This window comes from Brachypodium distachyon, chromosome 1, assembly GCF_000005505.3.
Source record: "Brachypodium distachyon strain Bd21 chromosome 1, Brachypodium_distachyon_v3.0, whole genome shotgun sequence".
Taxonomy (NCBI): domain Eukaryota; kingdom Viridiplantae; phylum Streptophyta; class Magnoliopsida; order Poales; family Poaceae; genus Brachypodium; species Brachypodium distachyon.
In genome coordinates this window covers 2484097-2509465 of record NC_016131.3, presented here as the reverse complement: position 1 = coordinate 2509465, position 25369 = coordinate 2484097, and the positions used below count along the sequence as shown (strand labels likewise).

Below are 25369 nucleotides of genomic sequence, written 5' to 3'. Positions count from 1 at the left end.
CATAATAATGTGAGATCTCTCTCTCCCTACGCCTCTCTCTTTCGCCTTTAATCAGGGATCCCCAATGACTCACAAGCAATAATAGTGCAGGGCGAAAGCGGCACCTCTCACTCACCTGGCCCTACTACTACGTACGTACTCAGCGTACCTACACACCTAAAGCAAAAATCCTGCCTTCTTAATTCATCATTGGCTTGGCATCATCCCCTTTATTAATCTGGCGTCCCCAGGCATAATTTGTGCTCACATGACTTGCCTCGGGCGTCAGTACTTGTTCTACCAGACCACCAGTAGCTCAGCTAAGCTAGGCTCTCTGAAATCGCACTCTAAACTTCAAATCAAATTCCCTACCAAGACTTGGGTCCCCTGGCTCTACATTACTCTGCCGCGGCGGTGACTTTGTCGCCCCGCGGTATTCGCGAGCTGGGCTTTTCACCGGCAACTGGAGATCTGGTTTCTGACGGCCGGTGAGTGACCCACTGACCGCGTCTGACTGGTGTGGTGAGATCAGCGTATTGTATATGTCTTTCGTGGGCTTTTACTATGTGACAGTACATGCTAGGCCATGGGCAGAACTTTCTCTTCTCCCGGTGGCCCACTGGGTGGTAAAGAAAAATGGAACGATGAGTTATGAATACGAACAGAGTGACCAGTTGCTGTAAAAAGAAAAACAGAGTGACCAGTTTACTAGCGGAAAGCCTGTGTATTTTTTACAATTACAAACAAAAATCAGGGGAAAACTTCACTTTAGTCTTTAGAAATAGTACTCCAACGAAGCTTCCACACTGATCGAGTGATTGCTCCATCGAATTAATCAGTTACCTGGGTATGCAGCTAGCCAGTTTCAGTAATTCAAGCTCAGCAGCGCAGCCCATAGGTCGATTTAGTAATCACCTGCCCGAACTGGTTTGCGCTGTATCAGATGCTATATAGGAATTTTGCAAAGAGCACTGCTCTGATGCCTACTGTACTCTCTTCGTAAGTTCTTCTCCCGGACTAGAAGAAACGGTCAGTTCAGGTTCAGGTTCCGGGTGAGCAGAAATGCAGCAGAAGAGGCATGCAGTAGAACTCTTTAGGGTGAACAAACTAAAGAATAGCAGAATCTTGACTGTTAAAGCTAAGTACGTGCCACAAAGATGAACGAGCGAGCATACTATATACTAACTCGATTGACTAGCTGGTCATGCATCCGACAAAACTTGATTTTTTATTTTAGCAAGCTTGACCCTGACGGCGACAAAGATTTGTACTGGAAGTCTGCCACACATATGAGTAATTTCGTATTTAGGCGAACTGAACGCTGTTTATTTTTTTTAGTAATAGAAGAATTAACTTCCAGCCGGCCTCTGCACCCTGAGATGCACACAAACATAGTCGTCCGTGAACAGAAGAAGGCTATGTGTGCGTATGGTCGACAGATAACTGCAATCAAGTAGTACTAACATTCTACAGACATGTTGGTTCAGATAACTTCCACATGGTTGGCTGCAGAAAAGCATTTGTATGATCAGCAGCACTAGCTAGCTAGCCAGGTACTACTACTATTTATGTTCTTATCTTAGCACTAGCTTGCTACTGCTGTCTGAATATATCTTCTTACCATCTAAGCATACTCATTACTTGTACATCTCCATGAAATGGATGAAAACGAGCTTGCTCACAAAAATTGTTGTATCATCCTGCTAACAATGTTATCTTTTAATTTCCACCCTAAACTCTCTAATCTGTCATAGACAAGGAAAACTAGAGACTGTTTAATTTAAGTTTTTAACTAGTAGCTACTCAGGCAACTAGGGGGAATAATTATAATTAAGCGAAAAGGCACAAATGCTTTTTGATCAGCATTTGGAGATAAACAATGTGCAGAGATAAGGAGAATAATATTTGACAGGAAAGATTGAGCCGATTAATTTAGTTATGACATGTCATGAAAGTCAGTTGGTTTTAAGATTTCGAAGGTGCGGAATAGAATAAGAACATGATTTGCTGAGATCTTGCACAATTCGAGCGTGTAAAGCTCTATGATAATAGTAGTATTCAAATGGCATGCATATGTTTTGCTCAATTAATTTGTACAATGGGGTATGGAGAGAAAAGGTAGCTATATACATTTAGCCCACATAGATCTAGCCTATCATCCAAAGCATTGAAGCTTCCCGGTACTTGCAAATTGAACTACTAAATATGCATGACAGACATGTCCAGCTACAGCTACATGTCCTACAAAGGACCTGGTGGGAATTAATAACCATGTACACCATACACTGTTTCATGTATGCAGATAAGAAAAATCAATCCCATCTCATATCTCTCTCTACCTCTATAGGTCCTACTAGTAAGAAGTACCACTCTGTTTCAAAATATAAGACATTTTGGTAGGCTATTTCAAAATATAAGACATCTTATATTTTGAAACAGAGGTAGCAGAACTTTATTGCCCCTTTTATGTCTATTCACATAAAGCTACCAACTCATATGCATGAGACTGTCTAGCTACTTGTGTTAACTCTGGTAAGATAGAGAGAAACAACAAGAGTGTATATATATATATATATATATATATATATATATATATATATATATATAGAGAGAGAGAGAGAGAGAGAGAGAGAGAGAGAGAAGCAGAGGGGCAATTCTACACCACCACCAATACAAGACCAAGATGAGACCAAGACTACTAAGAAACCAACTTTACTGATTGATCTCTTTCATCAATATGGACATAAAGTTGCACCCTGCATACATACATGCACCTGAGTACCCCCAAGACAAGTGTTGCTTATTTTGATAAGCTCCAGCTAGGTAGCTCCACAGTTTGCTGATGAACCACAGCCGCCAAGAAGTGCAATCCTTCCAAACAGTAAAGCCATCATCATGCAGTCCATCCATCACCACCCCTCCTGCTGCTAGCTAGGGTTTCCATATCTCCCTCTCTCTGTCCTCATGCATAAAACCGCACCCATGCATTCTCTCATGCATCATCTCTCACTCTGTCTAGGGCCAGCCACACCCATCCATCCACCTCACACATCCTTGCACGCTAAGGAAGTCTCTCTTCTCTCCAGCTTCTTCCCCTTCTCTCTTCCCCATATGCATGTTTCACAACCAATATATATATAATGCTATTGCTAGCAGCACACCACTATGACAAAAAATTAATAAAGTAAGAAAGAACAAGCTAGCAAGCTCCTTTTATTCCTCTCACTTTCATTCCCCCTCCTCCCCCCATCTTTCCCTTTCTTCTATCTCTTCTCCTTCCTCGGCTCTCTCATCATCTTCTTGTGAGAGGAGACTAGGGGAACACCTCCCATGCATCTCCATTCCAGTGTGCAGCAGAGAGATTGCTAGTGGGGGTGGTGTTATATATATTCTCCACCTTTAGCCACCTCCCCATCCATCCTTGCATGATCCCTTAAAGCACCTATATACCCCTGCCCTTACCCCCGCTCCCTCTCCCTCTCTCACAAAGAAGCAAGGAGGAACAAACAAACCAAAAAAGAGGTCTCTTCCCCCCCCCCCCCCCCCCCTCAAGTAGGAAAAAGATCAAAAGAAACCAAATTCTATACCACACCATGGTCTTTTCTTCGGTTCCCGGCTATCTTGATCCACCCAATTGGAACAACAACAACCAGCCGCAGCAGCAGCAGGTAAAAAAATTTCTTGTTGGTTTTGCTTTTCTCTCTTGTGGCCGGCCGGGCACACACACAAGAAAGCATAGCTAGATAGATGGATAGCTTCTTTGTGAAAAAAGCATTTGAGGAAGCAGCTGGGGAAATGGAGAGGAGATATTCCTCTGCCCTCTTTTGCGGATTTTAATCTCTTTTCCTTTCTGAATATACCATACCACCACCATACTTTGGACTCATGGCTAAGCTTTCATGTACTGCTAGTCTACTACTACTATGTTTGCTGGCTTGTGTGATTGCAGTTTGGAGCTAGTCTTTGAATTTTGATATGAGTCGAACCTGATTTGGGAGGAATTCAATTCATTGACCCATGGCGCTTTCTATCAGGTTCAGGTTCAGCAGCAACAGCAGCAGCAGCTCAGCCATGGCCATGGCGGACTCCTCTTCCCTAGCGCCGTCGGAGGCGGCGGCGGCGGAGTCGAGGCGCATCATCACCACCACCACCAGCATCAGCAGCAGCAACAGCAGCAACAGCAGCAACAGATGCCGGCGGCGTTGATGGCTCCGCCGCGGGCGCCAGACGGCAGCAGCGGCAGCATGGGAGGATTGGGATCAGGCGGCGGTGGCGGCGGCGGCGGATCAGCGGTGGTGAAGGCGGGGTCGATGACTGACAGGGCGCGGATGGCGAAGATCCCGGCGCCGGAGGCCGGGCTCAAGTGCCCGCGGTGCGAGTCGAGCAACACCAAGTTCTGCTACTTCAATAACTACTCCCTCACGCAGCCCCGCCACTTCTGCAAGGCCTGCCGCCGCTACTGGACCCGCGGCGGCGCCCTCCGCAACGTCCCCGTCGGCGGCGGTTGCCGCCGCAACAAGCGCTCCTCCAAATCCTCCAAATCGTCTTCCTCCTCCTCCGCCGCCGCCTGTGGGGTTGCAGCGGGCGTCAATACGTCGTCCTCATCGTCGGCCACCACGTCGTCCGCGACCACCGGCAGCGGAATCATGCCGGCGCTGGGGCAGATGCCCTTCTTCGCGGCGTCGTTGGTGTCCGGCTCCGGCGGGGGAGAAGGGCAGTATGGCGTTGGCGGCGGTGGGGGATTGTTGGCCGGGGTGTCGAGGAGCCTAGGGTTTCCTGGGGGCCTGATGGGCCCGATGGGATCACAGCAGCTGGATTCGGCCGTGGAGAACTACCATCACCAGCTCGGCGGCGGCATGGGGGGATCGATGGAGCAGTGGCGGCTCCCGCCGCCGCAGATGCAGATGCAGCAATTCCCCTTCTTCGGCGGCGGCCGCGGCGCCGGCCCCGACGCCATGTCCGGCATGCAGCAGCTGCAGCAGCAAATGCAAGCTGGCATTAGCAATTACCCGTTCGAACCGGACGCCGGCGATGGGTCCGGGGAGGGCTTCGCTGCCGGGCAGATGATGGGGGGCGGCGGCGGCGGCGGCAAGCAGGTGGTGCCGGGGTCGGCAGGGCTGATCACGCAGCTGGCGTCGGTAAAGATGGAGGACAACCCGCCAACGGCGATGGCGAGGGAGTTCCTGGGCCTGCCCGCCGCCGGCAGCCTCCAGTTCTGGGCCGGAGGCAGCGGCGGCAACAATGGCGTCAGCGGCGGCGGCGCCGGAGCTCCAGGCGGTGGCAGCGGCGGATGGGTCGATCGTCTGGCCGGGTTCAACTCGTCGTCGTCGGGGAACATACTGTGATCGATCGAATCGATCAATACCATGGATCACTGCACTCGATCGATCAAGCTCTCGATCTCCATGACTCCATCTCTGGATGCACAATTAAGGTAGTAGCCCCTATACGAGCCCTGAAGCTTAATTTTAGTCATGGCTTCTTCTTCTTCCTCCTCCAATCGAGAAAAGAGATTGATCGATGAACTGCGGAACAATGGATCGAGTTGCATGTGGTGGTGCAGGATATATATATATATATATTTATAGGGCTGCGTCGATCCATCGAATTATTATTGGAGTAGTTTTACATTGCCACACTTCAGTTCTATACCCTCCTTGCTGTTCAATTCCTGATATCGCTGCTGCTGCTGCTGCTGTTCTTGTACTGTTTTTAGGTTCTTCCTTTCGTACCTGTCACTTAATTAAGGTGCTCAATTCATATATTAATTGTTCTCCTTCTCCGATCTATATATGTCATTGTAACGCACGTTAATGAATTACTAGCTAGGTTTACTGGCTAGCTTGGTGCAATATGTGTCGTTCATGGTTGAAGGGTTATATACTGAGTATATATGTCTATGAGATCAAGTAACTTATTATTCGAAGAGATGAGTTTTATCATTATTTGTTTTCGTATGTAGGTACGTTGTTGGTGCAATATTCATATGTGTGCATCAGTGCAGTGATTAATTTTGGATGGCTAGCCTCTCTCTGTTATTCGATGGTTTTGTGTATATACACGCATGGAATTTTTTTAGTGCATAATGCATGTATGCTGTGCAATCTAAATATTGGTATATACTCGAGATGAGATATACGGTACATTGATCTTTCATGACCAATTCAACTACATTTACATTTGAGATGATTTAGGTCTTCATTTGGCGGTGCGGTAGAGCTTCTAATTTCCAAACATCTCTAGAAATTTGATTGTTTGCCCACTTGGGAAATGTGCTCATGCATGCATATGGTGCGTATCTATAAATCTACACCAATTGTTAAAACACATATATAACTAGGTTTGTGATGTATTTTCCAGTTAACCATCTTCTGCTCAAAGTTTGCAGACACTTGCAAATTTTCATGCATGAATAAACTGAGCACGTACAAGAACACTTGCCGTGCACCTTATTATTGGTTGAGGACTTGAGATGGAGAGCCAGCATCCAAAGTACTTCCTGGATGCTATGGTGGCAGCATTCCTAGCTGGCTAGCTAGGCACACAATGATTGCAAAATCAAATGCTTTCCTCTGTTTTAGCTAATTAAGGCAAAGAATAAAGCACATGATCGAGGTGATCCATGGAAGCTCTAACTAGTTTCTATTTCTCTTCTTTTGAGAGATCATCGCACACATCTCTGATAATTCTGTTCCCAGATCATGATCAGCACTAGTAAGTAGCGGCCCAGTTCTCCATGCATGGTCCTGATCTCCTCTTAGAAATGGTGCAGATTTCTCTATATGTTTCCAAGCACTAATCTCCTTTCAAAGCCTTTCTCCTGTCATTGTAATCATGCCATGTCCCCACAGTGCAGGCTGAGAGAGAGAGAGAGGGGGGGGGGGGGGGGGGGGGGAGCCAGCGATCTGCTTAGTTGTGCTCAAAGAATTTGTTTCTTTTGCTGTCTTTACCTTTGCATAGTTTTGTCGTCACTGCAACCAGCAACTTTGCATTTCTAGAGGTTCGAAGCCAACCAATGACTGCCACATGAAAGTGTGCGTATACCTAGCTGCTGAAACTGCATGCAGGTTTCATCTTTGGTCCTTTTGAACTTTCAGCTCTAGCTACTCCAGTTTAATTAACTCAATTGTACTACACTAGCTCAGCTACTCCCTGCATGTAACAAAATGTTGCCAGTTGGAGGACTGACTTTAGAGTCGAGAAATCAAAACTAGACTTCCGCAACACTTAATTAAGGGACAAAAAAAAACTTTTCTCTTTTGGCATTGACATGGTCTTTAACATGTAACTTGGACCACTAATTTCTATTATATTATATGGGTACATCTAGCAAAATTGTCATTTCTAGAGAAAATCTTGTACACATACATTTCCCATATTTGAATCTAATATTTTGAATAATATTTCTGGTAAAAGTTTTTAAAGTTTGACTGAAGACAATGTCCAAGACATCATGTTTTGTGAACTGGAGGGAGTAGTTGACTTATGTAAGAGTTGTGTGTTATAAATGCTATGATATTTCATTGTACCATGCATCGAGCTTAGATGCAACACTAAACTCTCAAATTGCAAAGATATATACAACTAGAAAACGATGATTTTCCATGAAAGTTTTGTCCGGTTTAGGATATGCTGTGTTGACAAACTCATCGTCCTGGATATGCCAATAGAAAGGTGTACACACTTTAGAATTTACGTGCCATTTCTATAGTTCACCACACAACTTTTTGAGGAAATTAGTTGACCGCATGTTGACCATTGAATCACTACTAGAAAACCCCTTTTTCTGTACAAAATTCCCCTCTCCTCCTTTTTCTTATTTTAGGTAATATGATGTGCCAAACCGCCACTAGAGGCAACAATGTTGTAGAAGCGTAGAGATAGGATACAAACAGGAAAATGAGATCATCACGACAGATGTGGATGAGGGCGGCATAGATTAATTGTGGGTGGTGATCGACACACGTAAGAAAGGGACGTGCTTAGGATGGAGGGTGGAAGGAGGTCACACTCCTTGTTGTTATCATGCCCTTATTTAGGACTAGTGAAAAACATCGATCTAATTAAGCGTACATAGATCCTACCCAAATGGGGATTGCCCAAGATAATTAACTGAATGAACTTCAACTGGAAATTCTGCTAATTAAGTCAATTCATGCATGTCTATAAGCTAGCTATGGCGTGATTGTTTTCTTCTGATTATTATTGTGAAATTGTACAAGAACCATCATTTTAGGCATGGAGATCGTCACGATACAATTGCCAAATTTGTACTCCCTCCGTCCCATAATTCTTGTCGAAATATTACATATATATGCTTTTTAAGAATAGATACATCCATATTTGAGCCAATTTGGGACAAGAATTATGGGCCAGATGGACTAGTACTTAATTTGTACATTAAATACATATTTACATATTAGGACGCTACATTTGTGTCATCCTTGATTATTAATTCACTTATATATGTGCTCATATAGCATGCAGCTTAGATGTAGCTAAATAGCATTAGGAGTTAAATTCATTATTCGTAGGGCAACCGTGTTATTATACTCTCTTAATTAGCTACTGTACTCTAGGCTCTTTTTTGCTTCACAGGTGCACAATGTTTCCTCGCTTCGAAAAAGATGGAAGTACCCACACACTTTACTCAACAAAGAGTAAGCCACAGTTTGTAGCAGTGAGCCAGTCAATCTCCACCATGCATGCACCATTGTATCACCGCAATTAATATTAATTTAATCAGCAACGATATATCGCTACTCCCTTTGTTCCATAATTCTTGTCGTGATTTTTTTTCAATTTGAACTAAAGCGATAACAAGAATTATGGAACGGAGGAATCGAGTACTTGCGGGTCGATGCGAGTCTCAACGACACCAAGAAAAAAACCCAGCAGTGCAGCGCTTATTCACATAGTATATATTTTCTTGAGCCTCCTTTATGTCTAGAAAACCACATTGCATCTAATGTTACACATGATGGCTATGATTTTCTTTTTTGGGGGAATATGATGGCTATGATCGGATGGACAACGAGAGGAGACATGCATATGCTACTTTATTTGGGCATATTATCTCCATGACGATTTGCAATAAACTCTGCCCCAAACAGATTTTGAGCACCAATGATCTACATATAGCTACTCATTGTCGACTCTGATATATATAGTATAAACTAAAATTGGATAGTCCCCATACCATTTTATATATGCACGCAGAAATTGGTTGAGCAGGATCTATCACACATGCACATACGGAGTACTATATTTGAAATGTACATCTGTAAGCTAGCCAATCACACGGTAATTAATTAAGTAAAAGCGAACTCTATGAACTATGATTTGGGGCAAACGACGGTGAAAGATGGAGCAGTACAATGTTAGTATAATCTACCAAGCTATAGCTCGTGCCGTCGCCGTGGTGAGTATATGCATGCAAGCGCAGCGCCTCTTCAGTCTAGATCGATCTCTCGCACACATTCTCTCCTGTCTATCGTTCAGTTTTCTGGCGTTTGTTTACCTGTCGCTGTCTGAGGGAATCTGAGTTTTCGTCTGCTTTCGCGGAGTCCAACGCAGTCATCCCAATCTCAGAGAGGGAATAAAGGCGCCCGACCTCATCCTTGACCCCATCTGTTTATATGTAGAGATCTCTTATATGTATATATACATGTTTGGGTTTCATTTTTATCCAGTTAATTATAATTGAGATCACCTTTTCATCAAGATGGAAACTGTCATTAATTTGCTTTAAAAACAAAAGAGATGGAAAACTGCCTTATATCGTAGTACCTAATTATATAGTAACATCACTGAAAAAAAAACTAATTCTAGTAACAAATATGAGGGTTGATTTTACTTTTTTGTTCTCATTGGATATGGATATATATGTGAGGACCTTTGGATTTTATTTTTAAAAATTGTGGGGTTCGGATTGAAGTTGCTTTGTACTTTTAATACAAAGTTCGTATATACGATGTAGGTGTACACAGATATATCGAAACATGATCTCATATACTATATTATTCTGATACCTTGCAAAAAAAAAGCTTTAATTTGACCAAAAGTACAAATACCAGAACACAGTGGAATCCTTGACAAATGAATGGAATGAGGTTCCTTCTTTTCTGGCCGGCTAGACAAAAAGAAAAGACTTAACTTACATATGTACATGGAGATAATTAAGTTTAGGCGAAAGGAATGGCTCTTATGGTGGAGAAAAGAATATGCATGTTCTTTTTTTTTCTTAATCTTGTTTAGCTAGAAGAATACTATGCGTTGAAGTACACGCTTTCTACTAAAAGGAAAAACATGTGTATGCATGTATAGTTGTGTTCTCAGTAAGAGAAATAAACCATCTTACAATCTTTCCCACTACCGACATTCCTTTAACTTGGTAGTATTGACTCTTTTCATGTTGTCAAGTTGTACTCCACTCTGAATATAATTTGATTTTCCATGGGGGACCGGCCCGAGAGTGTCGTATACAGTTAATGTAGTGTAGGTATACAGTAGTGAGACATTCGACTATCCATACAGTACTCCCTCCGTCCCATAATATGAGGCACGCACGCATCCCTAAATCGTCAATCTAGCCAACTAAGTATAAATTAAATAATTAAAAGATTATATCATTAGAAAGTTCTTTCGATAACGAATCTAATGGTGTACTTTTTGTTAAGAAACATACATATTTAATTAATTAAATTGAGGATCTAGGTATACGTGTGTGCCTCATATTATGAGACGGAGGGGGTACTATGATGTTTGGTGCGATCGTACATTCTTGTGAAATTGAGTGCCTACATATAGAGCCGTAACAAAATTATCTATAATTAATTAAGGGCGCTAATTACCCGGAAAAAATTAAGGGTGCTAATTAACCGAAACCGCCCGTAACAAGCTAGGGGTCTAGCTAGTCTGTTCTTCTTGAAGAAGTCAAATATCAGCTATTGTAAAAACTTCGAGGTAGTGACTTTTGATTTAGGTTGAGATGCATGCCAATATATTTAGGTATATCTCTCAGCCTAGCTTGATCATTTGGCGCCAGAGAAATAGAAACAGGGCATGCATGACACGGTGCATATACATCCCATCAGATCTAGCTAGGCTTGGGGCGCTAGCTGGACATATTGCTAGCTTGCTTTCTCGATCCGTGCAGCCCATGCACGCATGTAGCTAGAGAGATTTATATATGATCGAGATCAATGGTGGATTATCTGCCCTGCCTCTCTAGCTTTCCACTGCTGTCGCCGGCCGGCAGCAATACATGTGCTCTAGCTAGCCCCTGCGAATTACACACAGACAGAGCTTAGTCTACTAGAGAGAGTGTGTGCGAGAGAGATAGATCTAGAGAGACTAGCTACCAGCTAGTGTAAGATTTTGGTGTGACGTTCAAATCCAGGACAGCAGCTGGTCAGGGGTATCAGATTCCTGTCAGACTGTCGTACGAATCGCACGCATACAGAGAGGGGATCAGCAGAGAGAGAAACAATATGTATGGTGGCCATGCAGCTTTAGCTTTATACACCACCGAGCTTGTTTTTTGAGCGCTTTTTTTTCATTCTCTTTCTCTCGGCCATGTCAGCCGGCCAGCAGCAGCATGCAATGGATCGATCAAAAGTAAATAATACTATATCAATCTATATTTTTATATACATATTATTATATATACGCTTGGTTTATGGTATCTCTTCTGTCTCATTTTTGCTCTTCTCTATCGTATGTGTTGGAGAGATAAGACAGAGAAGTGTAGAGAGAAAGAGAGGTAGAGATTTTCGCTCTCTCTTTATGTGTCGATCGATCGACAGAGATTCTGTGGTTGGACTCACGTTGCATCACATGAGCACAATCATGGAGTAGTGCATGCATGCATGCATTGGCCCAGTGGTGCACCCCTGCGTGCATGCATGCAAACATTGCTTTGTATACAACTACTATACACATGAAAAAGGGGATCCTATCCGACCCGGCCTCGATCTCCACTGCACATATATGTATGTGTATGAGTGTATAGTGATTGGTTTGTCGACCATGCATGCATGGAAGGCGCCAAGGTATGTATGTGCCATATTGTATGTTAATGAGCTTCCATCTTACTACTTGGCATGCACACAGATCCCAATGCTGTACCTACGCCTCAAGAATCTGATTCCCTCAGCTGGTCGCTGATGGAACAACCTATAAAATTATAGCTAGCTAGTTAATAGGCTTAGTTTGATCCCATTCTTTCCCCAAGATATACTAATACGTACTGGGTATGTTACTACTATAGTACCGACCGGAACCAGATCGGGTATATGTAATTAAGCATGACAAATCTAAATTAGTTAAACTTAACAAAGGGTCAAGCTAGGTGATTAATTTAAGCACCTAGCTTAACGAAGAGCACTAGGACGTAATCACGTGGTACATATTAACATCCCGCGCCCACTACCCAGTGATCAAATCATACCGACACAAATATGCTCGGATTTATAGTATCGTGTAGGATAATCTTCGTTAGTTAACCACATGTGTGTGCCAATAAACCTAGCTTTGTACCGGTATTAAATTGTTCCCTATACAGTTGCTCCATTCGTCGATTCGAACAAGAATAGTAGAGAGAGACAGTGAACTCGCGACCTCTTGACTCTGAAATTGAATTATACTGCATTTTTTTTCTTTTTTTGAAAAGAAGGAAATACCCCCGGCCTCTGCATCGATCGATGCACACGACCATAATATTATTAAGTCAAAGTATCGCATCATCAATCTCAGTTACATCTCAAAATAGCTCAAAAGTAAAACAAATAGGCTGCAAAAATCATCCAGTATCCAGCCTACGAACGGCACGCCACCCAAACCGGTTGTAGAACTCCCGTGCTATCATCTCCATACGGCTGCACCCAGATTTCATAGATTCCTTGGCCACAATCGGAAGCAGTGGGGACCAAGAGCGGAACCAGTACGTCGCCCGACAGACCACCTGTAATAGACTACATGTAAATTGATTGAATCATGCAGCATGATTCAATCAATTTACATAATGTATTACAGGATATAGACGAAGTATATCATATAGCTACGTATGTACGCACGGTGCAGATTACATGCACATTGTATTGTGACCAAATGTTGTACGTTCAGTGCAAGGTACTACAACAAATGTTTTTTTTTGGAGATTGACGGGGCGGATTAATCCCCACCGGTGCGACAACAAATGTATTAAGTACGTAAAAAAATTGGAAGGTAAATATACGTAAATTCAGATGGCAGATGTAGCTCTACAAACAAAGATCATGTACTAGCTAGCTAGCTAGCTAGCTAGCACGAATGAATGCAACATGGATCAGGTGGTCTCTGGATGTCAGATGTGTACGTATATATATGTCGGCTACTGTCGTTGCATGCATGCATTAATTGCAGTGATCTGCTGCATGCATGCAATTCATCCGATGTCGGCAGTTAATTTTCTTGTGTGGATCGACACCTAGGCGAACATGAATGCAGATACTGTATACGTACTGTACAGTAGCTGAACAACACAAATGATCTATACGTACTGTGTGGCCGGCCCCGCATGCAACAACTGCATGTTGAGTCAAAGATTATTGACTGTTGAAGATAACACACGTAGCTAGCTAGCTAGCGTCGTACGTACATGTACAAGCTAGCGTGCCACTGTCTTATTTATTGAACTAGAAGCAGTTGTCTTACTTACACTGTGCTGCAAGAGAACAGTCGTATCATGTACATTCATGTTAGTTACATACTTACACAGTGCGCGCGTGTCAGTGCACACACATGCATGCAGGTTCTTCTTCTTTTCTATGGAGAGAACGTACCGCATGTGCATGCTCACCTGTAAGATTAAATTTGAATTATTTGAATGTGCTGGCCGGTGTTAGGTAGGGGCGTGCAATCTTTGACTCGAAAATGGTCGGATTATGCATGTGCCTAGCTAGCTATTTCTGTGCCTGCGCGCACGCGCGCGTGTGCCGGCACTTGCATGCGTGCGTGACGACAGCTCTGATGAGAAGACGCAACGTTCATCCAGGATTCAGGTGGTCAGGTTGTGAACGATTTTAGTTGGAAAAGGCAGGAAGAAAAGCATATAGGAGTATATGTGCATTCATGCATGCAGATGCAGCCAAAAGCTTAATGCAGGTGCATGGAGATTGTTGACTGAGGGAGGAGTGGCTCGTTTGTCCGGGCACTCGGAGCATTTTTGCTGCCCGGCCCTGCCAGCCTGATTCTTATTCCCGTCGTTCACACCTGCACGCATGCACGCATGCAGATCTTGTTGTCATGGCATGCAGCGCGTACGTGCGTGCGTTGGTGCATGTGCATGGGGAGTCCGTCCAATCCCCGGCCGGTCAACTTGACCAGTCGTTAATTCTGTGCAAAGAATTCAGCAGGTGAGCGGTGTAAAATCAGCTGTACTACGTTTCGTTCGTTCGTTCCCATCTCAGTTTTGATAAATCTCATGGCTGGTGGTCCCTGCGACGTCTGGAGCATTGAAGAAGTTATCTTTTTGCTGTTTTAGATACTGCAGTGTTTCCGTTTGTGTCGATTATCTTGGTTTCGTTCGTTTTGTTGTTCACATACTGGGCGTGTGTTCTCAGCTGTGTCTTTCATATCTTGCTGAACATCTAAACCGTGGATCTATCAGGAATTCAGGATACATGGCCAGGAGCAGGCAACGTAACGTACAATAAGCTGTATCTGTTAGCTTTATGATGGGGGATAAGGCTGCTGGCCGGGCCGGGCGGGCGGGGCGCTAGCTTTTGCTGCCGTCCCGTCGCTGCCGCGCGCAGGTGGGCCGGCGATCTGACCGCGGAATCTCTCTCGGTCGCGGCGCGGCAACACGTCGACATCGTCATCATCATACATATAAGGTGGTCTTTTGTACGTACGTCTCGGTCTCTGCAATGTCCCTCGCTCGCTCACTGGCTGGCTTTAGTCGTCGTCGAGGAGGCGTCAAGGAGAAGCCTCCATTGATTCGTACCGTACGTCCCCCCACCAGCGCCGGCCCATCAAGGGCCCGCCAAGATTCGCATCGTCCCTGTCTCCAGGGCCCCATCACGCAACAGATATCTGCATATCCTCCCACCGTCCGCACCCCCGGCGATAACGGAGTCGACGTCATGCATGCACCTTTGTTTCATCTTTCGACACTTTCTGTCGCCATCACGTAACAAAATTACGATATGGCCGGTGTCGTCCGTGGGCGCCGGCCGGTCGTCGTCTCATCGCGGTTTCGGACGTGTGGACGCGTGCTCTGCGTGCGCGCGCCGCCGTCGAAATTAAGCATGCAGGCGATCGCAAAAGCACAAAGCTAGCCATGTACGAGTACGTGCCCGTCACGGTCAAATGCAGGAAAACAACATCGATCGATATCGTTTCGATCATCAGCGCTAGCTTGGCGTTTACTGGTTGGCCGCCACGCCCGCCACGTACGTACGTTACGGCTGCTGCGCGTGTGGTGTTCACTTCAGCAGGACCGGAAGATGTCAAGGACACGCAGCCAGCAGTCTACGTACATTGATTCAACAGCCTTGAGAGCGTCCCCCGTACCTGATTTGATTGCCTGCAAACTTGCCAAGTCTGGCTGGCTGCTGCTGCTACATTTCCATCAGTTAACCAGCTTCCGATCGACGCCCGTTCGTTCTTTCTTTCTTTCTTTCTTGGCAAACGGAGTTCATGGAATATGCAAAACCTACGGAACGTCCTCTGGAAATGGTATATAACTACTCATGATAGTTTTTCGCAACAATATATCTAATCTGTCAGCAACCTCAACACACTTCGCAGCAAGTCAGAGCTGCTTCACTTTTTCTTGTCGGCGACTCCAGCAGATCTGCAGATTTGGTGGGTGAAAACAGATTGTTAGATATCAGTAACATTGCTCAAGACTGCACTGCAAACTACGAATAACAAACATGTGCAGATATATTTACTTGAGTTGCTTGTATTCAATCAAGAGTTACACTTGGCTCCAAAAGTAGGCATCTGCCTTTTCTATTGGTCCATGCCGTTTCCAAAAATATGAGCTTCCCTCCGGATGCTTAGGATCACACAATCAACGCGTTGATAAGCACTGTAGTGGTTAACCGCTATCATGGACGACCAGATCTAGTATGACAGCGAGACGGATTATGTGCTCATGTCATCATGTTTGATGACGGGCGCAAACACATCTCACTGATGGACACGATACATGAGCTAAGCCTCTATCTAGGGTGAAACAGATGGCAGTAGTGGGGGATAGCTGGCTAGGTGACCTCTTTATAGCCCTTAATTATCTCTTCACTGAAATTATATATGCCACGTTTGGAACCAAGGTATTCCACAGAAATTTCCCACATGATTTCTTTGTTTACAGTGAAGGGCTACGCTTTAAAAGATAGCTGGTTGTCACCTGGGTTCGTTGATTCCACAACTGCATCTATAACTCTATATGGTCAGATGACTTTGGAGCTGTTTATATGTCATAGCAAAGGTGCAGAAATTGCCACAAATACTATCAATTGGTATTAGACCCCATCCATCGCAACTATTTCTGAAACCAACCAACAATGACCAGAGACTTCCCACAAAGGGACACATAGGTAGTAGATGGAAGCACTGGCATGTTAGCTGTTGCAACTTTAGCAGAGACAATGCTAGATAAAACTGGAAGAAAACTAATAGCAACTATTGTAAGTCATGCAAGAGAAAGAGCAATTGTATGAAAACTAAGGGCAGTCATCTGAGTTACAAGAGCAATAGAGATCATATTTTCTCATGAAGAAATGCAGCTCTCTGCATGAGGACAGTATGGACATACTGACATGGGCAGATAGCTCAATTCAAAGATAAGGCTTGATGTTATAAAAAATTTAGAGCAATGTTGTTGCTAAAGGACTATGCTAAAGGTGGGTTGTAATCAACTTTAGATGTTTGGTTAGAGTTGCGACACGCTTTGATGGCTAAACTTTATGTCCGTCTAACAAAAGTATGTTCGCTTTTGAAGTTGGTAACATTCCTTCCGCTACGTGGAGAAACGTACCTCATCTTCCTAAGAACGTTAGACATCTCCTCACGCTTCTTCTTGGCTCTCTTGTGTGTCCCAAGCTTTCTCTTTGCTACCTTGAGTGCACGTTTGTCCTTTCCAACCTTCAGAAGCTCGGTGATACGCTTCTCATATGGTGCAAATCCAGCGACTTCCCTAATCAAGTTCCGAACGAAATGTACCCTCTTGGTAATTTTCTGGAATGAAGATAAATAATACTCAATAATCTCATAGCACAACTGCGCTCTACCATTAGATACTGAAACCTCTAAGCTAGGTGAGAATCGCAATATGAATTCACATTGAAAGCCAGGGCCTCAGAATAATACACAGAATCACTAAAGTCGAAACGTGCAAACATAGACTCCTGTGGAGAATCGAAGTTACGGAACATCAATATTATGTGCAAATAAACTTCAGGGACTGAAAACTTCTATGCATACAGAATTCAAAGAGCATATGCATATAGTGGATCGTGGAGAAGGCTATATGGCAACACGCATCATTATTCCTCACTAATCTTTACATTACCCAGTAACTAAAGGTACAGAGTTCATTTTTCCACTGTTGGCCAGAAATCAATGCAATAAGCTGGCCATACACCAGTTCCCCATGGGTGCAACAGCTAATCAAAACATTGGCATGGAACTTTCCAGGAAAAACTAGTGTCACGTATCTATGTCCGTTTAATTCAGCCCAACAGCTGTAGTCTGTAATCAGTCATTGTGCGCTGCGATCTCTGGAGTCTGGATGCAGTTAATGCACTTCGGAATTACCATACATGTATCTACTGATGTACTCTATATACGTTTAGAAAGACTAATCACCAGACATTACAAGCTTTCAGCATATATAACGTTGGCATCAACATTCCCCGCAGCATGTTTCGACTTTACCCGCTATAATGTACTGTAGTAAAGCAACTAGTAGCAGATTGGGCATAGCAGCAACAGCCAACAGCATATGAACTACGCTCAAGTTCGGGAAGGAGACTACTCACTCCTTTGCGGTCGGACGGGCGAGGCGGGAGTTCGCGCTTGGTGACGACGTGCCCCTTGTTGATCCCCACGAACAGCCCCGTCTTCGGCGTCGCCGGTGCCATCGCAACTCCCCTGCACAGAACACAAACCAGAACGCAGATCAAATCTGCAGTCTGCAGATGCCACGGCTGACGAAGCAATTCGGGGTTCCGTTTACCTGTGAGCTCTCGGCGACGAGGTGGGGCAGCAGCGGCGGCGGCGGTGAACTGTAGGGTTCAACAGAAGGGTTGAGCAGAGTGGTTAAGTATGATTGACGGGCCGGAGCTGAGTGGGCTTTTAACAAAGGGCCCATAGGCAATGCGGAACTATATTAACAGGGCTTTAGCTTAATGGGCTGGGCTAGGCCCTCTAAACGCCTACTTTTGTTTTGAAAAAAGTCCATATCTCACGCTCAAATGTATCTCACGGGACGCATAATCCTCGAAAATTCAAAACCGTCTAATTTACACCCTGAAATTTCTAATACCAAATAAATCACACCCCTAAAGCAGTTTTAGTGGTTACGTGGCAGATGCAGAGCGGTTTCAAGGCTAATTAAATTTGCTGGCCATTTTTTTTACCAAGTGACGTGGCAATATCAGTTAAATGTCTCACCTGTCTTCTTCCTTGGTCAAAATTCCCCTTCTACGGATCCAAATCCATAGCCCCAGTTTCCCCCATCTGCCAGTGGCTATTTTTTAATTAGAAACCCATTATTTGTGGAATTTACTAGGATTCAATTCAGTCGATATTAGTATTACACATGTCTTCATTTTAGGTGATCTTCAACTCTATAGGCCTAGAAAAGAAAGCAGGTCCTATTTCAATGGCACAAGGCCAAGAGAAGAAAGGTCTTTGCTTACAAAATCCACAAACTTGGCACTGCAATGACGTTGGACATCAGTGCGCGCAGTATAGTATAGAGTATAATGGGGGGAATTGGGAAACATAAGCATAAGCGAGAAATGACACCGCACGATCGGCTTTCTTTTCGCCCCAGCGACCACTCGGCAGAAGCCAAGAAACAAAGTGTGCATTTTCTTACAGGAAAAATCACCCGCTCGATCTTGCTTTCCCTTGCTTAAGAATAGTGCTGCCATCAATTCGGGAAACAAACATTCGAAGATAGCTATGCCTCGCCATTGGCAAACCTTTATACGCCATGATCTACCCTCCCTTTTTGGAAATATATTTTTGTATTTCCTAGTGGAACAAAATCTTTATTTGTCAGCCATCACTTATGCTGAAACCATATAGTAGTGCGATTGGTATCAGACTATCAGTAGAAGAAGTACGCTGTGCGCAAGCAACTGGTGATAGTCTAGAACAGAAGAGAAGAGTGCCAATTATTGGTCAAGCAGCAAGCAAGCCTGCTGAATCCAAGACATGGATGGAGTTAACTCCATGCGCAGATCACAAGGTCAGTTCAGGTTCATTCATGGCATGGATAACCTAGCTACCAGTGTCTGGCTGCGTGCTGACGAAATGAATTGTTCAACATGGGGTAGCTGAACTTCCCGGTGCATCAGTTAAGAGGTCAACACAGGAACAGATTTCTGACCAAATTAAACAAGGGACCCCCACAATAAACAAACCCCAATCAATTTGCCATGAAAGTCTCTTCTAGAATCAATCACAAAAGTCCAACTCTTGGAATCGGTCTCCCGTGCGCACGCATATAGTACAGCACAAGTAAAAATGATAAGATGTGAACAACGAAGGAAAAGATGCACGCACGGCACAGGGTCAACGAAACTAGACCAATTGGTCTCATTTTTTAGTTATTAATAATTTAACAGACAAATCTTCTTTTACATGAACATATTGTAGCACGTCGGCGTTGGCGTGCTCTACGGGCGATTCATGGAGATTGCAGCTGGATTTGATGGGCGCCGAGACCACACCAGATCCGGCAACCCCAGTGCTTGGTTGATATTTGTACAGTGGCAACTGGAGCTGGGAGTAGCCGCATGAACTGCTCAATGCCTGCCTTCAAGAACAAGAACAAGAACCTCTTCTCTCCCACTCTCTCTATACGTTTCCGTGTCTAGCCTAGTATGTTTATTTACACGCAAGATCTCCAGATCCTGCCCTCCAACGAGATGACGATGACCGACACGTCGTCGTGGTATCGCCGACGGTCGCCCTGCGGGATCTCGATCAGTTCATGGAAGTCCATTCCTGCAGCAGCAAGAATGTGCATAGTGAGGAGGACAGTGACTGACTGACTGGGTCATTTCAGGTTTGATGATCATCTAGAAGTTCAAAAGTTACTGCAAAGACAGACGACTTGTGTTTTGCGAGCACTATATACCTGCTTTGTTTGCTGCCCGGAAAAGGACTTCTTCAACGAGATGCTGGGCAGGGTCGCCTTCAGGGGTTGTTGCGATGAACATCTCGACCTGTGCCACTGCCTCCTCGTTGGTGAAATACTGGTAGAGCCCATCTGAAGACAGGATCAGGAATCTATCCCTCCTGCTCAGCTTATGGTGGAAAAGGGACGGATTGCATGTGATGTACGGGGAGGATCCGACGTAATCAATCCTGAACATCTCCAGTAGTGCGTCATTCCATTTGGGCTGTAAAAAAGGTAACAAACGACTGTGAGCACAAGAATGAGAAAGGATTGTCAAAAGTTGACACGTGTATTTGGGGGGCTATGAATTGAAATCTCTCTTACACAATGGACGGTTCACAGTTTATAGTACAGTTCTATCAGGCATGTCTGAGTCGGCTAAACATTTTACGGGCACATAAATCAGGAGAAGGGGCTACATCGAATCCTTCAGGAGGCATCGAATCCAAATATCTTTTCGTGTTGCTTAACTTTCAGAATATCTTTTTTTGCTGACTAAATATTGCAGATCGCTGTAGTCTTTTCATCAGATTGCTCACTTCAAGTCCAAGAAAGAGACTTCCCCTCTTAGACAGCAGCAAGATCGATTATACAATTGATAATAGAGAATGATTTCTACTAGAGAACCGACAACACTTTCACATGGCCGGAGAGACGTGCCTTCCTTGAAAGCCACTCCAATCGCTTAGCTTTCTGGCCACATTTCAGTGCTCCGCAAGTGCATTCTTTGCACTTGGACACAAGTAAAAGGAACCTCGTTTTCTCTGGGAACAGCTTCTCCTACAATTTTTGTGATCTGGCTGTACACGCGGTGACCGGGGACTTGAGCTAACATAATTCATGCTTTGAAAATCTTGCTGACTAGAATTAAGTCTATGGTCTCGAAGTCTACCAGGGCAGTTCAATGAGGATTGGTCATATTTCACAGTCCAAAGAAGTTAGAACTGAGAGTGGGTTCGTTTGATTTTTCAAACTATGGACCAGATTTCGATTTCCCTTTTCTAACCTTGCTTAATCATGACTTTAATTATGTGTTGACCAAAATACCAGCAAATTTGACATACTCTGCACCTGACAGAATCAAATTCAGACTTTGTGTTGTCTCCACATTTTTCACATCTCAGGTACGAAAGGATATCAAGTAATTACTTCCAAACTAATGATGTGATCCAGCAATACGTACGCGCTACTTCAAAGTTCAAACTTAACCAATTCAGAGCATAACCATGATCACAAAAGGAATGCCATCTTTTTTGCAGAAGTGGCATGATCAAACAGAAGCTCACCTGTTTCAAGAAGCCAGCGCCGAACGCCCTCGTCACCTTCAGCGAGCCCTTCACACGGTCCTTGGAGATCGCCGATGGATCATCCGGATGCTCATTCCGTATTCTGCGAACCTCCTGCATTTGAGACACCCATCAGACCAAGAACAGAGACACTCAATCAAGCTTGAATCACGCCGTGGGGGGCAATTAAATCACCTCCGGCACGGAAGTGCTATGATCCGTCGTTAGCTGCACGGCTGACAAGCAGGGCGAGCAATCCCCTGCAGACAATCCGCCGAATGAACCCTCGCTGACGTGCTCGAGATCGTCGTCGCCGTCCGTTGTGGCCAAGACGGCCCGGCTGTCGCCGACGCTCATGATGTACATGTCGTCCCCTTTCATGAGCATGGAAAGGACGCAGGAGCCCATGAGCGCGAGCTCGGGGAACTCGCCGACCATCTTGTCGGCGATGCCCAGGTAGGCGTCTTCGGTCTTGCGGAGCGCGCGCGCCAGCGCCTTGAGCACCGCGATGTGGTCGTGCTCGCCGTAGCTCCGCGGAGGATGCTGCTGCTGCGTTGGGGGTTTGAGGCTGGAGCTGTCGCGCTGCTCCCACTCGCACTTCCACCGGCGTTGCTCGTCGTCGACGTCGGTGCTACTGCTCCGCGGGGGCCGTGAGCGGCGGGTGCGGCGCCGTCGGGTGCACTGGTCCTGGTGGTCCGAGGCCGTGGTGCTGGGCGCTGATGCAGGCGGGTCCTGGTGGTCTTGCTGCTGCTCCCAGAGCAGGCCGCGGAGCTCGCGGTGGACGGCGGCGTAGAGGTTGGAGACGAGGAAGTCGGTGGCGTCGGGCCCATTGAAGCCGTCGTAGATGCCGACGAAGACCCAGCCGCACTCGTCGGAGACGACGACGTGGACGCGGTCCTCGCCGGCTTTCCCCTGCGCCCACTGGAGGCCCTGGGAATCCCCACCCATGGCCGCGGCGGCGGGGTCAGGGGAGCCGAGATCCGCGGAGGAGCCGTGGTGGAACTTGTCGGCGCTGCGGGCGAGGATCGCGCGCGTGAAGTCGCGGATGCGGCGGCCGCCGTGGGAGAGGCTGCGGCGGAGCGCGGGGACGGGGCCCGCTCCCCCTCCGATAACGCGGCCAGAGGCGGGGAGAGGGCCCGAGAGGAGGAGGTGCGCCGCGGGGTCGAGCGGGCCCGAGAGGAACCCGCGCTCGATGGGCCCGGAGAGGAACCCCCCGGAGAAGGGCGCCGCGGACAAGGAAGAGGAGATGGGCCCGGAGGAGGAGGGGAACGACGAGCGCGGGACGGGCTGCAGCGGGACGGCGGCGAAGGACCCGGAGCTCTCGAACCCGGAGGAGGCGGTGGTAGCGGACGACTCATCCGGGAGCAGCAGGAGCACGGAGGTGGAGAGCGGGGTGGAGACGTTGGCGGAGAGCGCCGCGCCCGAGATGGCCCGGAACGTGGTGGATGCCGCCACCACAGCCGCCGACTCCTCGCCCGCCGTCTTGGCGTCGGGGACCAGGTCGTAGGCGTCGTCGTCCGGGAAGAGCGGGGCGAGCTTCTCGGGACGCACGTAGCAGAAGGAGTGGCCGAGCCCTTCGTCGTAGGCCGGGTCGGAGGGGAGCGCGGCGGGCGCCACGTGGCGGCGGCGGGGGCCCTTGGCGCCCGTCCCGCCCCCGCCGCAGCAGAAGCAGGCCAGCGAGTTGCCCATGGTCGGCCGGCCGGCGAGGGGAAGGAGAAGCGGGGAAGGGAAGGGGGAAGGGGATGGAGGCGGGGGATGAGAGGAGGAGAAGGGGATTATAATGCGGAGAGCATTAACGCGGAGACCCCGGGGGAGAGTTGACTTGTGGAGCGGGGGCGGGCAAGAGTGGGTGGGGTTGAAATGCCGGAATATAATTTTCCGGGGGATTTGTTTGTGGTTTCCACCTCTAGCCGTTGACTCGTGTGGGCGAGGGGGCGTCCCGTCGTCCGAGCGAGCTCGTGCGGGGCCCTCCCCCCCCCCCCCGGTGCGGAAACATGATGCAAACGCGCGCGTGACGTTCTGCGGCCCAAGCCCGTGTGGCCCCCCGATGCGCGCGCCTCCTCTTGCCTCCTCCCACGATATCCTCCGCCCGGCTCCACTGTCACTGACTTACTGTGTCTGTCCTCATCGAGGATTCGCGTACTCCGCGGTTCCGCGGGCCGGCCGGTAAAACGGGGGTGGAAGTCCTCAAGGAAAAACAATGAGCGTGGATATTTCTCAGCCCTCTGGTTTTTACAAAGGTATTAAATCTCAGTTGATCGTATTTCAATCGCTGAATTAAGATCTCATAGTCATCTTTACATTTCATCTCTTACACGTTATCATTCGATTAAGATCCGACGGTCAAACACGTCGATTGTTCTCCATCCACAAATCAAAACCGAAATAATTAGACGTCAAAAAGTAAATTTTAAATTCTTGTTTATTATATAATTTACATATTTTGTGAAAAAAAAGGCAAGACTTACATGTACATGAAAGAAACCTTTCATGGATAGATTGAATCCGCCAGGATGCCTCGTATGATCTTGAAACAAACACCTCAAGCCTATCTCACCAAAAAATCATTATTTAGCGTCACCTTCCCCTACTTCGTCAAATTGTTGTCGTCATTGTTGGTAACGGGAAGTCGTCCTTTTCTATGGTTATCCAGGTGGCTCTTCTCCGAGCCACTCTCCACGAGGCTTTTTATGGTACAATTTACTAGTACTAGTTTAGAATATTATTGGCGTGGATATTTTGGTCATACCAGGTCAATGATCCGGATCTCTAAAATTACCCACCGCATCTTGCCTTTTGCTAGAGTATAATGCAATCCATAACGTGCTTGAATGCTTGATCTTAGCATACGGAAAAGACCAATAGTGGGTGCGGAGGTTGAGTTGCCTCTGTAAGGTGAAAATCTTCGGATGGTTGTATTGTACCGACAGACTAGGCACCAGAAGTAACTTGCGATGCAATCAAACCATCACCGAAGGCGCCTACCCCGTTGTAAAATCGTCACCGGGACAAGAGACCGCCTACTCTGCTACTGCCCTTCAAGCCAAGCCGTTTGGCGCTAACTTGGCATCGGGACTAGCCAACGATGGTCCGGACCATTCTATGGAAGAATTGAGACTCAACAAACAGTGTTATTTTCCGCAATATATAACAATTAATAATATCATACTAGATGATTCTGAAACGTGGTCACATCGTATCAGGAAGCCTGAAGATAGCCGCCAGATATTGGCTCGACTACTTGTCCTCGCGCCGTGCCAACAATGTAACCTCTCCTTTTCTAGTAATGATATTCGGGGATTTATCCCCGGTGATCTCTAAAAAACCACATTCGAAGAAGGAAAAGGGTTGAAAATGCCACCACCGTACATGGCGTTGAAGGTGCCACCGTAGCTAGGTCCGACGTGGCAAAGGGACAGACTACAGTATGTGCTTTGTGTGCAGACTGTTTCGTTGGCCGAGTTTTTGGAGTGGTTGGTAGGTTGCCGGGAGGAAGTGCGTGCGTGCGTTGTTGCTGGGGTCACGTGGGGGCGCGCCGCTCGCTCACCTGCTGCACCACGCACGCAGTGCACGCACACAAGTCAGAGGGGTGGGTAGATTTTCTTTTTCTTTTTCGTCCGCTGGCTCCGAGTTCCAGGAATCGTCCGTCCGCAAGCTGACAAGCGGCTGGCGTTGGATCGGGCTGATGCACAAGACA

At 46.4% G+C, this 25369-nt stretch overlaps 3 protein-coding genes across 4 annotated transcripts; 1 reads left to right on the top strand and 2 right to left on the bottom strand.

Annotated features, from left to right (window-relative positions):
* Positions 1-2889: 2889 nt before the first annotated feature.
* LOC100837426 (dof zinc finger protein DOF5.4) lies at positions 2890-5905 on the top strand. Of its 2 annotated transcripts, none has more exons than XM_003559187.4 (2): positions 2890-3647; positions 4014-5905. In XM_003559187.4, exons 1-2 carry the CDS (start codon positions 3573-3575, stop codon positions 5322-5324), a joined length of 1386 nt encoding a protein of 461 aa, XP_003559235.2. In that variant the 5' UTR covers positions 2890-3572; the 3' UTR covers positions 5325-5905. The 2 variants fall into 2 exon arrangements, with proteins under 2 accessions (XP_003559235.2, XP_024312545.1); XM_024456777.1 differs by lacking the exon at positions 2890-3647 and adding an exon at positions 3674-3880.
* Positions 5906-15519: 9614 nt separating this feature from the next.
* LOC100835084 (60S ribosomal protein L36-3) lies at positions 15520-18322 on the bottom strand. The gene is made up of 4 exons (XM_003563597.4): positions 18209-18322; positions 18012-18123; positions 17009-17208; positions 15520-15817 (listed from the first exon to the last, which is right to left on the bottom strand). Exons 2-4 carry the CDS (start codon positions 18111-18113, stop codon positions 15787-15789), a joined length of 333 nt encoding a protein of 110 aa, XP_003563645.1. The 5' UTR covers positions 18114-18123; positions 18209-18322; the 3' UTR covers positions 15520-15786.
* Positions 18323-19776: 1454 nt separating this feature from the next.
* On the bottom strand, positions 19777-23438 carry LOC100822721 (protein phosphatase 2C 35). The gene is made up of 4 exons (XM_003563555.3): positions 21868-23438; positions 21673-21786; positions 20345-20609; positions 19777-20211 (listed from the first exon to the last, which is right to left on the bottom strand). Exons 1-4 carry the CDS (start codon positions 23359-23361, stop codon positions 20096-20098), a joined length of 1989 nt encoding a protein of 662 aa, XP_003563603.1. The 5' UTR covers positions 23362-23438; the 3' UTR covers positions 19777-20095.
* Positions 23439-25369: the final 1931 nt, after the last annotated feature.